The sequence below is a fragment of the Haliotis cracherodii genome, unplaced genomic scaffold (assembly GCF_022045235.1).
Source record: "Haliotis cracherodii isolate W230 unplaced genomic scaffold, xgHalCrac1.p SCAF_5, whole genome shotgun sequence".
NCBI lineage: Eukaryota > Metazoa > Mollusca > Gastropoda > Lepetellida > Haliotidae > Haliotis > Haliotis cracherodii.
This window is the reverse complement of record NW_027266308.1, coordinates 42,885,936-42,903,650: the sequence shown is the minus strand read 5'-3', so window position 1 is coordinate 42,903,650 and position 17,715 is coordinate 42,885,936. Positions and strand designations below refer to the sequence as shown.

General features: G+C 41.5%; 2 protein-coding genes across 3 annotated transcripts; one reads left to right on the top strand and one right to left on the bottom strand.

Moving 5' to 3' along the window:
- Positions 1-4,621: 4,621 nt before the first annotated feature.
- Positions 4,622-7,947, bottom strand: LOC139442319 (SERTA domain-containing protein 2-like). 2 transcript variants are annotated; one of them, XM_071223110.1, is made up of 3 exons: positions 7,757-7,947; positions 6,935-7,081; positions 4,622-6,235 (listed from the first exon to the last, which is right to left on the bottom strand). In XM_071223110.1, the coding sequence occupies exon 3, from the start codon at positions 6,227-6,229 to the stop codon at positions 5,387-5,389; it is 843 nt and encodes a 280-aa protein (XP_071079211.1). In that variant the 5' UTR covers positions 6,230-6,235; positions 6,935-7,081; positions 7,757-7,947; the 3' UTR covers positions 4,622-5,386. The 2 variants fall into 2 exon arrangements, with proteins under 2 accessions (XP_071079211.1, XP_071079212.1); XM_071223111.1 differs by lacking the exon at positions 6,935-7,081.
- A 1,690-nt stretch (positions 7,948-9,637) lies between these two features.
- Positions 9,638-17,405, top strand: LOC139443695 (dynein heavy chain-like). Its single transcript, XM_071224632.1, has 2 exons — positions 9,638-9,642; positions 16,700-17,405. The coding sequence occupies exons 1-2, from the start codon at positions 9,638-9,640 to the stop codon at positions 17,403-17,405; spliced, it is 711 nt and encodes a 236-aa protein (XP_071080733.1).
- Positions 17,406-17,715: the final 310 nt, after the last annotated feature.

The following is a 17,715-nucleotide window of genomic DNA, read 5'->3' as shown; positions in this document are numbered from 1 at the left end:
GAAAATGTAATATGAATAGGTGAATACTAATGAATGACCTGAATGATCAGGCTATGTTTTGTCATTGTCTTTATCTAAGCTTCTTTGTTGTATTTAAAAAAATCTTAAAACATTGCAAATGGCCTAAATTGTAAACACAAAATGTATTTAATATTAATGTTAATTATCTATATATGAATATCATATTGTTTTGAAACTGGTGGCTATTTTATTGTTAAAAACATAGTTCACTTCGATTTTCGAACACATATCAAAATGGATAATAAACTAAATTAAGTTAGGAAAGCTAAATTTGTCGTCAGAGATAAAACTCAATGGGAAAACAATTGAGCCGTTATCTGACTGTAAACAAACGCACGGGTGTGAATTTGAAACTTACACTGTGTATGGCCTTACCTATATTAACCATAATTCGTACAAATACATTTCTGTTATCCATGTAATTTGCAATGTCGAAATATATTTCTGATATTTTAAATAAAGCGAGGTTATTTGATTTATGTACTTGGGATTGGGTTTTTTATTTTATCAAAGTACCTCTATCATTACGCGCTTTCTGATTGGCTTTTCGTATTTTCGCACATAACATTTATCGATAGGGGGCGAGTCCTTCTTGCGGGGTACGGAAAGGGCCGAGCGGGGACGAATGTCACCGAGCCTAATCATCCGATCCATATTGTCGCTATTCGGGCTCCATTTGGAACCAAGAATCCCCACATCAGCCGACAGGATTCAGTGTAATGGGGCAATGTAATCCGCTCCCGGAAACCCAGTTTTTCTCTCATTTGGAATTCACACCTCGGTCTGGGCTCTCATTTCAAACTTGTATGTTTCGATTACTTAATTCCTTCAAACATTTAAAGAACGCGCTAATCTTGTGGCTGGCGAAATTACTCTATTACGATAAAACTATATGAATATATTTATGCGTTTAATGTAATTCAATCAATGTTTTAGTTGATATTGATTATTAATGAACAGGAATTAAAATATTAATACATAAACAGGATATCATTGACACATAAAAAACGCCCAAACCAAAAGTGTTTATCTACTACTCAAAAGAATTTAAAAAAACCCACTATTTTCATGGCTAAAGTTCATCTTCGATATTGCAACGCACAGCCGTCCAATTGTGGGTGTTCCTGGACTTGTTTTGAGCAGTTTGTTATAAACAGTTATTCCCTAGGTGGTATTGCATGCGATCTCGATATTAAGCTGAACCTTTCAACATTATCTTGTGTGCCTGTACTGATGGTGAATGAGTGAATCGTGTTTTGAGGCATGGTCAGGGGTGTAGCTTCGAACCAGACATACATGTGGAAGACGAACTACTCACCGCGCTTTTAGTTGGTGTATACTAAGTCAGCAATTCAACTCAACGTGTTGTGTATCTCAGAAGAGTCCGTGCATGCTAACTACATCGGCATATTATTTCACAAACTGGTAGAAGAGGAGCGAGAGAAGATAGATAACCAGAGAGAACACAACACATGTGTACTTATTGACATCTGAAGTTTTATTTTGAAAATGTCTTTCTTCTACAAAGATAGATATATTCAAAGAGTAGAAAGTATGAGAAAGACTTGAGAACTACTGATAAAATAATTGTTGAATATTTACACATGATTCAGTATTAAAATATAACGTTTGGATTTCGGATAATACTATGCTCTACTATGAATTAAAAGTGAAAACAACGTATGGTAATATTCTTTGTTTTCCATGATAAACATATGAACATGTAATAAATAACATAAAACATGTGAAGCATCTTCCTTCACTGTCTGTACAAAACAATTTTCCATGTCCTTGAGAACAGTAGGAAATCAACGCAATATATACACAGAATATCTCCTTTTATCAACAGAAAACCAACTTTTGACAAACAGAAAAACGACCTATTCAGTTTCCGCGAACGCTTTTAAAGTACAACGAACCGAATAGAATTTGTAACCAACATAGATTTCTGACATCGAAATATCATATCGCGATGGCAAACGAACGCAAAATTTATCAAAGGATTCAGAAAATTAATTTCTGCAAAATCTTCTGCGAGTTTAGCTTCAGCGCGCTCAAGCTAGTGGCCCCAACAGCGGAGGCGACCAATAAGTTGAGCCAACCCTAGCCTTGGCCTACACTCGGCAAACATCGACCCATTTTCCAGCCATCCTGGGCAGTTTATGTACCAGTAACTATGACGACGAAGTCACGAAGGCTGAGCGTGATCGACGCGACCTAGCCCCGCCTCCAGTGATCGGGACGGCCGAGCCTGCGTTAACCGGGTCAAACAGCTATGTACCAGCGTCGAGATATTTCCCTGGCGTGGAAAATAAGTTTCGTCGATGGTTTCAAGCACATAAAAAAACTTATTTGTCATAACGTAAGGTATGAACATAACTGATTTAGCTTTTTGCCAACAAAGTTTGCTGCCGTTTGAAGACAATTTTCCACGAGAAATATTTGACGTTACCTTCTGTAGATATTCTGACTTGTTTTTATTTACCTCGGCGGACGGTAAAATACATACAAAAAAACATTTGGAATACTGGTCGTTTTGTGCCCCGAGCCATGTTTAGTATTTTGAAGCGAATAAATAAATTCTGTTAGTGCTGACAATAAATAATTTGATATTCTCAAACTGATAGTTCTTCAAATAAATATGATATACCTGTAAAAGATCACATGAGAAATAAAAATCATGAGTGATCTTGGCAAGATACAGTGTTACAAGCAAAATAGGCAACTGTTTGAAATTACAACTCAACTTCCTGCACAAGCTATGAAAATGTACATACAAGTATATATCACAGATGTGGCGAGAAAGTCATTTCACAAATATATTAATTTCAATTTCTTGAAGCAATACATAAATTATTATGTATCACACAAATGTATCAATACTAAAATCTCTACTTTGCCACTGAGATCTTGAGCTCAAATCATTTCTGCTGCCAATATAGAACAGTTAGCTGGTATTATGAGATAGTTCAATGTGAAGCTGTAATGACTGCAAAATGTCAACATTAACAATATTAACACATAGTGATACCATGGTAACAGCTGTATTTGCTATTTCTCTAAGTAGAACTTCCCAAGGACTTCATGTAACCTGTCAAAGGAATAAATACATTCCTTGACTTATTGCTATGAAAGAAACTTTTAATTTCTCTTTAAACAATCCTTGGGATGTAAGTATTGTTTGCAATAAACTCTTTATTGTGCATGAAAAAACAAGTGACATTGCCTCAGCTGATTCTATGGAAGCCTGAACTATCACCAGTACTATCATGTCCGACACAGCATGGACCCATTTGCCAAAAGTTATTCTTTTAACATCGGTAAAAATATTCTCAACTTTTCATCAATGTGAAATATCCATCTGACAGGTATTATTGACAAAATATACAGTTTCTCTTTTCATTCATTTTCAGACCATTCAATACTGTTTCCAACATACACATTTTCAGATTTATGAAAACAAATTTAAACAACCGAACAACTTAATCCTTGGCCAATGTTGTGGAGAAGTCGACAGCAGCCACAGTTAAGAAATTACAGCAACAAAATGATTTTATAGAAATCTGCAGACAGTATGTTCCTACTCAAAAATGACTAATCTCTTCAGGATGGAAGAAATGGCGGAGTAATAAATGAATATGAATATAATAATCATGAATAAAATACACAGGTTGGTAAAATATTTAACTGATGAAAAATATGAACCGTTGATGCTTGCATGCTAATCATTGAGAACTAAAGTCCAGGTCAGACCGACCCTTCATTTATAGCCTAGAGTTAACAGGTTGACATGCCAGAGAGAAGAATAACATTCTGCTTGGGTAACATTCCGATTCTGTGGTTACTACCATGGACAATATTTCCCTTGGCATATACTAGCAATATAAGTAATACTAGGGAATATTTAATATATGAGTGATTTCAAACGCAAATTTTCGTAAACTTTAAAACACTAAAAGAACCTGCAGTTTTTGCATTAAGTTAACCCAAACCCAAATATGAGTACACTAATCAATTTGAAGTTCTGCTTTCTTTGCTATGTTGCAATTTGAGTATCTAATCTAGCAATCATTTATATGAAATACATATGCTACGGATATAAATACACCTTTGAAAATATTTTCAAAATTGTGAAACAAGTGCCAAAAAGACACATTTGACTAGATCTGTCCACATAGCATATTTGTTTGGCATCACTACTGTTGCTCTGAGACTAAGGTAATAATTCTAATGATTAACTTAAAACCAATATGAACTTAATGGGCTTTGCATCATGTTGTGAAACAATGCAATGGCATGAGTAATGTATGACGAAACAACTATAACCGGCATATCACAAGTAATGCAGTATGGATGTGAAGATCAAACATGAAAATATTGCCATAAATTTCAAAGATCCTCTAAATAACCTTTCAATTTCAGCGTGATGACTTATTCATCAACAACAACTTATCAATTTGAGTGGTATAAAAAAGGTGCACTGCACTGAAATGTATGACGGTTGGTTGGTTGGTTGGTTGAAATCAGCAATAGCTGAATCCTTATGCACAATAACTTTGCCATTAAACTGATTCCTTCAATAGTTGTCTTCAATTATCAGCACTAGAAAGTATGGCATAATACAACACTATTTTACCATAGAGAAAATAGGAATTGTCATATCCGATGGTAATTGGTATGCACTACAATATATTCAATGTTTCTGTCCAGATTTTTCCTCCTGTGCACTAAGTTGTTCTTTTAAATGATACCACAATGTGATAGTTTGTAACAATAAGCACCATTTGGTGAATTGCATTTCATCCACTGCCATGCATATTTGGTTCAAAGTCAGTTCATTCCAACCAGGAAACCATCCAATTTCCCGATTATCTCCCTTTAGCATTACAAAATTCATGCATTGCATAATTCAAGTTTTTATACTTCCATGCTCAAAAATATATGGCCACTGTTGATAAAAATCATATCAAAAGTTTTTGACACTAATGAAGCCTGGAAGATTGCACATGGTTCAATATGGAGACCATCACAACCACTGATATGAGCAAAACTGGCGCCTTCTCAAATTGGATGTCTCCAGGCCAATGCACATTATTGATAACATGGCCAATGATGTGCTTTGATAAGTCCTGTGGCTATTATTACAATATCCTTGCATCAAAGCATGATAGTTGTCAATAAATAACCAAATTGTACATTACTATGATCAGTCATCATATGACCACAGACAAAACAGAAGTTCACAATAAATTAACCTGACACATGTCAGTACAGTCTCCCTGTAAAAATATGTAAAAATATCATGTATCTTGTAAGTCTTTGTGTTATGCTGTGACTTGTACATATATAACATACACCATGACGATCACATCCCAACAAGAATCTGCATGATATTGTCTAAATCGTCCATCACCGATTCGTTCCTAAATGAAGTGCCACATTGTGAGTTTATGAAAGATGGGTAACTGTCACTGGCATGTCCTGAAGTATTTGGAAAGGAATGAAGCACCTCCTCAGCACTGAGAGGTGTAAGTTTCATTGCAGATGAAATTGAGTAGATATCGACATCACACACACTTATGTCTATATCACTAAAGTCTTCACTCCATGAGGCAGACGAGTTGGATGCAAAACTGGCAAATGATGATGGCAACAGATTATTATTTGCATCTTCAATATAACTTCTGGAAGCTGACAGTTTTGACACAGGGGTGCATGGCAACACTTCGGCTGTTGCCAGTTTACAAGGCACCAAGTCTAACACAGTTTTCCCTGATGTGTCTTTAGCACTAGTGTCCATATTTTCTACATCTTGAACTGGTTTTGGCATAGGTGAGGGTGGACCTTCGGTGGCAACATGAGGCAAAAATGATACAGATGATGGCTGCAGAAAAGAAGGGTTTGAGTTGCATTCTGGCAGGGGATCAAGATCAATCTTGCCATGTGAAGGATCGGTGAGATTAAATGTGGCGTCAGTAGGAGAGGTGAAATACACACCCTCCATCTCTAACTCAGTTTCGATGTGTTTCAATGTGTTTAAGATGAGGACACTACGTCGAAGACATGGTTCCACGCGCCGCCTTGGAACCATTTTCAGCTTGCACATAGATATGTTGAGGACAGACTGGCGCTGGGAGCCATAGCTTCCTTCATCATCAATGAACTCATCTAGTTTTCGCTTCATGGTGGTCACAACATTTGGTGGCATTTTTCACTGCAAGAGAGAATTGAAGAATATTAATTTTCAAATATACAGATAAGATAAAACAAATGAGTACAGATTCTGCTAGAGTTGTGTTAACTGTTTCTTACTGATGTGCCAACTTGTTTTAAAAATAGAGGATTGGTATTCCAGTGACTATATTTTGAAACATTAAGTTATTAAATGGCGTGATCGTTTAACATGATGATTCAAGTGATGTAGGGAAAACTATGGATGGTCACTGTAAGTCATACTTCCTTGTGTGTGACGCATGAGTCAAAGTTAACTGAATCAGTTATAGGACACAAATCATCATTGCATGCACTTACTTAGTCATATTGGAGTTACCCAAATTGTAAGTTAAAAGATTCATAGTCTGGTGTATGAAGACAAATTATTTTTAAAAAAAAAAGTACTTTCACATCATGAAATATAAACGTAGATCAGCTAAATTTAAATCTCTGTGTGAAGATCTAAAGGCTACAGCTCTATTATCTATAAAACATATTTCACACACTAGTTTAAACATTGTCATAAGTATATGTTACAAATAACATATTTATCATGTTTAAAATTAATAATCAGTTTAAAATGCTTAACTTTTAGATCATGAATGAATAACATTAAGAATGCCTAGATCTTTATATTTTCTATTGTTGGAAAAAGTTTAATTAGTTTTAAAGAATTATTATTTTTCTTGATCTAATTTACCAAAGTATCACAGTTGTAGAGGACTAGGAGTTTGAGTTTAGGTCCCTGGTTATACCCGGGGACCGTCCATGGTGTCAAGACCGGGGCACGAACTTGACAAGTGGCGAGCGGTGAGAGTAGGCCTCTTGTCATGGCTTCAGACAGCGACTGAAAACACAGGTTTGTCTAGAAAAAGATCCAAGTGTGGACCACAACACGCAAACTATGCTACAACAAGGAAGTCGGGTGGGAAAAAAACTACATCTAAACGATAATATTGAGCAACACGAAATAACGGTATTATGCTGAAGACTTCCTTTACATCGTCGTCCTATTCGCACTGATTCACTCATGCATCAAGTCCCTCGGCCCAACTGGCGCGCCGTATGAATCAGACAAGCCGTGCTCGGCTACATCGAGAAAACTCGACTTGGCAAATGTTCAAAAAGCTCTCGATTCACTATGAATGTAGGGAGAAGCAATAAAGTAAGCGGAAAATGGCACCAAACTCTGTAGTGTTAATATGTAAGCGCAACAAGAGATGATAATCGCCGAATTCTCAGTGACCCGGGTCAACCGAGCTCGCCCGGTCAGTGAATGGTGATAAGAAAATGGCGAGAAGCCACATTCAAATCAGTTTCGTAAACACAAGAGAAACAAACCTTTAGTGGTCGATCCTACGTAACAAGTGAATGGAAGTGGTTACAATAAGAATAGGTTAACATTATACTGACGCAAAGAAGTGAAACAAGTACCGCGATTGCAAATGAAACGCGAAACATATCTGACATGGTTGACCTAAATAGTACTGGGTGCGTTGTTTCAACTGTTGGGTCAACTCACCTCGCCGACTTTCGAGTGGAGAAAGTTTGAAGGTTCAAACTTTCACGCCCAGCTGGACTGAACAAGAGTAAGAATATTCCGAGAAATAATCGTCAGCTCTCTTCCAACCTCATCTCCATACTTTCCTGGCGTGAGACACAAAGTGAAATCTTCCGCGTCAGTCGACAGGTTTTCCCCGAACATGGTCAAGCTCCAAGTGCAGCTGACGTCAAACCCTTCGTACGAGGCGGCATTTCAGCGATTGGCTAGAAAAACAACCCCCAATAACTGCATATAAGTGATATAATTATAATATCAACTAAATATTTAGATAATTATGGCATACATTTTGTGAAGAAATTATTTCATTTTATTAATGATCATTTCTATCAACGACAAGGCGAGTTTCCGTAAGCCCGTACAACCGGAAGCTGTTTCCAGGAGCCGGGTCGCAAACAGCTCTGACAAACAACCTGTCCTTGTTCGAGGCGGCAAGCAAACAGGGTTGTTATTTTCAGTGGGATAGGCTTGCAACATGATTTACTTTGAAGTTAATAAACACGCAGAGAACTTAATGAGTTTAGTTTAACTACAAGCGTACACAAAATAACAAGATCATGTTTTGCATAAGCATCTCGGCAAGAGTTGATATGATCAAGCAGTTATTTATCACGACTTTTGTAAGTTACGAGATAAGAGATAGGTAAAAATGAATCACAGGTTTTTCAACGATTTCATGTTCTGATTTTAAATGTTGGTAGGATATGTGTGGATGCGAGGTGATCTGTTAGTATTGAAAATCTATACTTATATGTAGGGCCAATTGTTCAAGAAAATAGGGTTTTATACAACATATATACGAATCAACACAAGGTATGTATGGAGGACAGCTTGCAATGTAGAGGGTATCGAGAGTAGGAATGACGGAGACATAAGACTGTTGTAGACTATGGGATATTCTTCCATCAATCTTTCGTAGTCTGTGCAGCACCACAGTAAAACCAGCACGCTGATGTCTTGGGAGTTACTGCGTTCGACGTTGTTGTGACGTATGTAGGACCGGCCAGGTTGTTATTTGCGTTCCCATTTTTTCACTTGATACAAGTACTGTGGGTATTCAAAAGAAAACCTGTCACTTATTGCAAGTACTGTGGGATTTCAAATGAATAACCTGTAAACTACAGATGTACGTGTGATTATACGTTGTCGTTTGAAATTAAAACATATTGTTCTAAGTACATGACATTTACGAGAGAGAGAAAGAGAGAGAGAGAGAGAGAGCATACCTAAATGTTAAACTGTTTTGTTAAAATTACACCATGCATTTTCAGCAACAAACTGTATCCCAGACATAATAAATGCATCTTGTCTGCCAGACCCTTTGTCATTACGATATTCATACTTAAAAAAACCCAACACTTTTCGTAAAGAAAGATAATTGTTTCCTAAAATATGTAAAATATATTGTTTGAACTACTTAACGTTCATTACTTGTTTTTCTGTAGCAAATAATAACTCTGCATTTCTTTGCACAGAAATGATCACTGTTTGGCTGCAAAGTTATTTTCAAAACCTCAGCGTTAGATAGTGTCACAAGTGAGCTCATACGAGGCAGCGATTGCCGACTAGAGGCTGCTTGTTGACTAGCAAATCGATTTAGGCCGAGCTCCGACTGCGTCGCTCCTCGCAGTTAGCGCCGGTCACAACAGCACAGTCGTACCAATAAAGGAAGAAACGGTTGCAGTGATGATTCATACGCCGTACGCGCTTGATACCGTTATGTACAGCTCGACCGCTTATGTGTTTAAAGAGCACAATAATCGCTACTGCATTTTGCTGCAAGTGGTACGTTTTGGCATTTATAAGTCATGTAATTATAAAATGTTTAAAGCTTGGCAAAGAATGAGGTAGGTTTATATAACTTTGAATATAGCATTCGCTGAAGTTTAGAAATGAGGTCAGTCCCAGCGTTGAGACAGGTCGACTAAAACAGCACGCATTCAATTCTGGACCCATCTGTAATCATATCGTTGTTCCTATGAATAAGCGTGTTTTAGATGATGACATGTAAGTCAACATAAAGATAATCTATAAATGGAGTTTCATGCGCGTTCATGAAAAACATGTTTCATTAATTGGTGCCATTAAATCATAAAGTAGGTTCGACATATCTTCATCTTTAGTTTTATAAGATGCGATGAATATGACATGAGCTCGGGCTTCTTTCCCTAAAGCTATATGCGTCATTATCTTTGACACTGCAGCCGTTGTGGGTGGAACTCCTCCAAATGTCACCATGTTATTATTACAGATACAGTGGGCGGCTGTCGGCGGACAGTGGTCACTCACTCGGCGACTGTTCACATCTCAAATAACGGTACATACTACACGTAAGAGACTATGTCATACAGCGTTACATACATAGCAGACAATGTCGCACAATGTTACTTATACACGTCAGACAATGTCACACAATGTTACATACACACCATACAATGTCACACAACGTTACATACATAGCAGACAATGTCGCACAACGTTACTTATACACGTCAGACAATGTCACACAATGTTACATACATGTCGGAGACAATGTCACACAACGTTACATACACATCAGACAATGTCAGAAAACGCTACATACACATAATACTATGTCACACAACGCTGCATACACATCACACAACGTTACATGTCACACAACGTTACGTACATATCAGACAATGGGGCACAACGGTACATACATATCAGACAGTGGTACACAAGATTACATACACATCAGACAATGTCACAACATTACATACACATCAGACAATGTCAAACAACGTTACATACATATCAGACAATGTCACACAACGTTACATACATATCAGACAATGTCACAACATTACATACACATCAGACAATGTCAAATAACGTTACATACATATCAGACAGTGTCACACAACGTTACATACATATCAGACAGTGTCACACAACGTTACATACATATCAGACAGTGTCACAAAACGCTACATACACATAATACTATGTCACACAACGCTGCATACACATCACAACGTTACATGTCACACAACGTTACGTACATATCAGACAATCTCACACAACTTATGTCGACAGTTTCACACAAGGTTATATACACATCAGACAATGTCACACATACGTTAAATACATGTCTGAGACAATGTCACACAACGTTACATACACATCAGACAATGTCACACAACGTTACATGCACATCAGACAATGTCACACAACGTTACATACATGTCGACGCAATGTCACACAATGCTACATAGACATGAGACAATGTCCCACGACGTTACATGTAGGTATCAAAGCCATGTCTATACATCACCACATGCCCCGTCTACAAACACGCGGATTAAAAAGTGTGCACACGGGTCAATTCTTAATTACCCTTATTAAAAGGCATTATTTCGGGTCACAAACAGCCATATTTCTGTTGTTCATACATTTGATCTCATCACACTATGTACATGTATGGAGTTAATAACTCCAGTCCCGTCAAAACTTCACATGTAACCTCAACCAAGAACACAAGTCTGCAAGCCCCGAGATCAACCACTTGGGTTTCACCTCAATACATGAAATATGTGTCTGGTTTCCGCCCTTCAAAGAACCTCAGTGTTGTGAACGCCTGACGCTTGAGTGTGTAGGCGCATGTACAACAGATCATATAACAGCTCTGGTTGTGTATCACGCAACATATCTATGATATAACTATACGATATTCAACGCTATACACAAGTATGTAGTTTCATGTAAAACAATCAACCCGAGTGCACACATCATCACCAACCTCAGTCTACACATCACCATAAAAAAACCCAGTCTACACATCATCATCAACAACCCCAGTTTACACATCATCACCAACACCAGTCTACACATCATCACCAACCTCAGTCTTCACATCATCACCAACTCCAGTCTCAGCTGAATCACCTGCCCATGTTGACACATCACCAACCTCAGTCTACACACCATCATCACTTACCCCAGTCTACACATTATCACCCCAAACCCCAGTCTACACATCATCATCACTAACTCCAGTCTATTTATCACCACCAACTCTAGTCGACACATCACCACCAACACCAGTCTACACACCATCACCAACCCCAGTCTACACATCATCATCACTAACTCCAGTCTACTTATCACCACCAACACCAGTCTACACACCATCACCAACTCCAGTCTACACACCATCACCAACACCAGTCTACACACCATCACCACCAACACCAGTCTACACATCATCACCAACTCCAGTCTACACATCACCACCACCAACTCCAGTCTACACATCATCACCACCAACACCAGTCTACACACCATCACCAACACCAGTCTACACACCACCACCAACACCAGTCTACACATCATCACCACCAACACCAGTATACACACCATCACCACCAACCCCAGTCTACACACCATCACCACCAACACCAGTCTACACATCATCGCCAACTCCAGTCTACACATCACCACCACCAACACCAGTCTACACACCACCACCAACACCAGTCTACACACCACCACCAACACCAGTCTACACACCATCACCAACACCAGTCTACACATCACCATTACCAACACCAGTCTACACACCATCACCAACACCAGTCTACACATCACCACCACCAACACCAGTCTACACACCATCACCAACTCCAGTCTACACACCACCACCAACACCAGTCTACACACCATCACCAACACCAGTCTACACATCACCACCACCAACACCAGTCTACACATCATCACCACCAACACCAGTATACACACCATCACCACCAACCCCAGTCTACACACCATCACCACCAACACCAGTCTACACATCATCACCAACTCCAGTCTACACATCACCACCACCAACACCAGTCTACACACCACCACCAACACCAGTCTACACACCATCACCAACTCCAGTCTACACACCATCACCAACTCCAGTCTACACATCATCACCAACACCAGTCTACACATCACCACCACCAACCCCAGTCTACACATCATCATCACCAACTCCAGTCTACACACCATCACCAACACCAGTCTACACACCATCACCACCAACACCAGTCTACACACCATCACCACCAACACCAGTCTACACACCATCACCAACACCAGTCTACACACCATCACCAACACCAGTCTACACATCATCACCAACACCAGTCTACACACCATCACCGACACCAGTCTACACACCATCACCACCAACACCAGTCTACACATCACCATCACCAACTCCAGTCTACACACCATCACCAACTCCAGTCTACACACCATCACCAACACCAGTCTACACACCATCACCAACACCAGTCTACACACCATCACCAACACCAGTCTACACATCATCACCAACAACACCAGTCTACACACCATCACCACCAACACCAGTCTACACACCATCACCAACACCAGTCTACACACCATCACCAACTCCAACACCAGTCTACACACCATCACCAACACCAGTCTACACACCATCACCAACACCAGTCTACACATCATCACCACCAACACCAGTCTACACACCATCACCACCAACACCAGTCTACACACCATCACCAACACCAGTCTACACACCATCACCAACACCAGTCTACACACCATCACCAACACCAGTCTACACATCATCACCAACACCAGTCTACACACCATCACCAACACCAGTCTACACACCATCACCACCAACACCAGTCTACACATCACCATCACCAACTCCAGTCTACACACCATCACCAACTCCAGTCTACACACCATCACCAACACCAGTCTACACACCATCACCAACACCAGTCTACACATCATCACCACCAACACCAGTCTACACACCATCACCAACACCAGTCTACACATCATCACCACCAACACCAGTCTACACACCATCACCACCAACACCAGTCTACACACCATCACCAACCCCAGTCTACACACCATCACCAACACCAGTCTACACACCATCACCAACACCAGTCTACACACCATCACCAACACCAGTCTACACATCACCACCAACACCAGTCTACACACCATCACCGACACCAGTCTACACATCATCACCACCAACTCCAGTCTACACACCACCACCAACTCCAGTCTACACACCATCACCAACCCCAGTCTACACACCACCACCAACTCCAGTCTACACACCATCACCAACACCAGTCTACACACCATCACCAACTCCAGTCTACAAACCATCACCACCAACACCAGTCTACACATCACCACCAACACCAGTCTACACACAATCACCAACACCAGTCTACACATCACCACCACCAACACCAGTCTACACATCATCACCAACTCCAGTCTACACATCACCACCACCAACCCCAGTCTACACACCATCACCACCAACACCAGTCTACACACCACCACCAACTCCAGTCTACACACCACCAACAACACCAGTCTACACACCATCACCACCAACCCCAGTCTACACACCACCACCAACTCCAGTCTACACACCATCACCAACCCCAGTCTACACACCACCACCAACCCCAGTCTACACATCATCATCACTAACTCCAGTCTACTTATCACCACCAACACCAGTCTACACACCATCACCAACTCCAGTCTACACACCATCACCAACACCAGTCTACACACCATCACCACCAACACCAGTCTACACATCATCACCAACTCCAGTCTACACATCACCACCACCAACTCCAGTCTACACATCATCACCACCAACACCAGTCTACACACCATCACCAACACCAGTCTACACACCACCACCAACACCAGTCTACACATCATCACCACCAACACCAGTATACACACCATCACCACCAACCCCAGTCTACACACCATCACCACCAACACCAGTCTACACATCATCGCCAACTCCAGTCTACACATCACCACCACCAACACCAGTCTACACACCACCACCAACACCAGTCTACACACCACCACCAACACCAGTCTACACACCATCACCAACACCAGTCTACACATCACCATTACCAACACCAGTCTACACACCATCACCAACACCAGTCTACACATCACCACCACCAACACCAGTCTACACACCATCACCAACTCCAGTCTACACACCACCACCAACACCAGTCTACACACCATCACCAACACCAGTCTACACATCACCACCACCAACACCAGTCTACACATCATCACCACCAACACCAGTATACACACCATCACCACCAACCCCAGTCTACACACCATCACCACCAACACCAGTCTACACATCATCACCAACTCCAGTCTACACATCACCACCACCAACACCAGTCTACACACCACCACCAACACCAGTCTACACACCATCACCAACTCCAGTCTACACACCATCACCAACTCCAGTCTACACATCATCACCAACACCAGTCTACACATCACCACCACCAACCCCAGTCTACACATCATCATCACCAACTCCAGTCTACACATCATCACCAACACCAGTCTACACACCATCACCACCAACACCAGTCTACACACCATCACCACCAACACCAGTCTACACACCATCACCAACACCAGTCTACACACCATCACCAACACCAGTCTACACATCATCACCAACACCAGTCTACACACCATCACCGACACCAGTCTACACACCATCACCACCAACACCAGTCTACACATCACCATCACCAACTCCAGTCTACACACCATCACCAACTCCAGTCTACACACCATCACCAACACCAGTCTACACACCATCACCAACACCAGTCTACACACCATCACCAACACCAGTCTACACATCATCACCAACAACACCAGTCTACACACCATCACCACCAACACCAGTCTACACACCATCACCAACACCAGTCTACACACCATCACCAACTCCAACACCAGTCTACACACCATCACCAACACCAGTCTACACACCATCACCAACACCAGTCTACACATCATCACCACCAACACCAGTCTACACACCATCACCACCAACACCAGTCTACACACCATCACCAACACCAGTCTACACACCATCACCAACACCAGTCTACACACCATCACCAACACCAGTCTACACATCATCACCAACACCAGTCTACACACCATCACCAACACCAGTCTACACACCATCACCACCAACACCAGTCTACACATCACCATCACCAACTCCAGTCTACACACCATCACCAACTCCAGTCTACACACCATCACCAACACCAGTCTACACACCATCACCAACACCAGTCTACACATCATCACCACCAACACCAGTCTACACACCATCACCAACACCAGTCTACACATCATCACCACCAACACCAGTCTACACACCATCACCACCAACACCAGTCTACACACCATCACCAACCCCAGTCTACACACCATCACCAACACCAGTCTACACACCATCACCAACACCAGTCTACACACCATCACCAACACCAGTCTACACATCACCACCAACACCAGTCTACACACCATCACCGACACCAGTCTACACATCATCACCACCAACTCCAGTCTACACACCACCACCAACTCCAGTCTACACACCATCACCAACCCCAGTCTACACACCACCACCAACTCCAGTCTACACACCATCACCAACACCAGTCTACACACCATCACCAACTCCAGTCTACAAACCATCACCACCAACACCAGTCTACACATCACCACCAACACCAGTCTACACACCATCACCAACACCAGTCTACACATCACCACCACCAACACCAGTCTACACATCATCACCAACTCCAGTCTACACATCACCACCACCAACCCCAGTCTACACACCATCACCACCAACACCAGTCTACACACCACCACCAACTCCAGTCTACACACCACCAACAACACCAGTCTACACACCATCACCACCAACCCCAGTCTACACACCACCACCAACTCCAGTCTACACACCATCACCAACCCCAGTCTACACACCACCACCAACTCCAGTCTACACACCATCACCAACTCCAGTCTACACACCATCACCAACTCCAGTCTACACATCATCACCAACTCCAGTCTACACATCATCACCACCAACCCCAGTCTACACACCATCACCACCAACACCAGTCTACACACCATCACCAACTCCAGTCTACACATCATCACCAACCCCAGTCTACTCACCATCACCAACTCCAGTCTACACATCATCACCAACACCAGTCTACACACCATCACCAACTCCAGTCTACAAACCATCACCACCAACACCAGTCTACACATCATCACCAACACCAGTCTACACACCATCACCAACCTCAGTCTACAAATCATCACCAACCTCAGCCTACACATCACAACCAACCTCAGTCTACACATCACCACCAACCCTAGTCTTCACATACCCACCAACCCCAGTCTACATATCTTCATCACTAACTCCAATCATGATCATCACCTCAACTCCACTTTTCATTTCATAACCCCAGTCTGCATTAATCCCTTCAACCCAACTTTTCATATGTCAATCCCAGTTTACACATCATCACCTGAACTCCACTTTTCACTTCTCAAACCCAGCCTCTACATCCTCACCTCAACCCCACTTTTCACACCTCAACCTCAGTCTACATATCATCACCTCAACCCCAGTTTTCATGTCTCAACCCCAGTCTACATATAATCACCTCAACCCTACTTTTCATATTTCAACCTCCGCCTCCACATCATCACCTCAACCACAATTTTCATATCTCAACCCCGGTCTACACATCATCACCTCAACCCCAGTTTTCATATCTCAACCCCGGTCTACACATCACCACCTCAACCCCAGTTTTCATATCTCAACCCCAGTCTACATATAATCACCTCAACCCAACCCCACTTTTCACATCTCAACCTCAACCCCAGTTTTCATATCTCCACCCCAGTCTATATATAATCACGTCAACCCCACTTTTCACATCTCAACCTCAACCCCAGTTTTCATA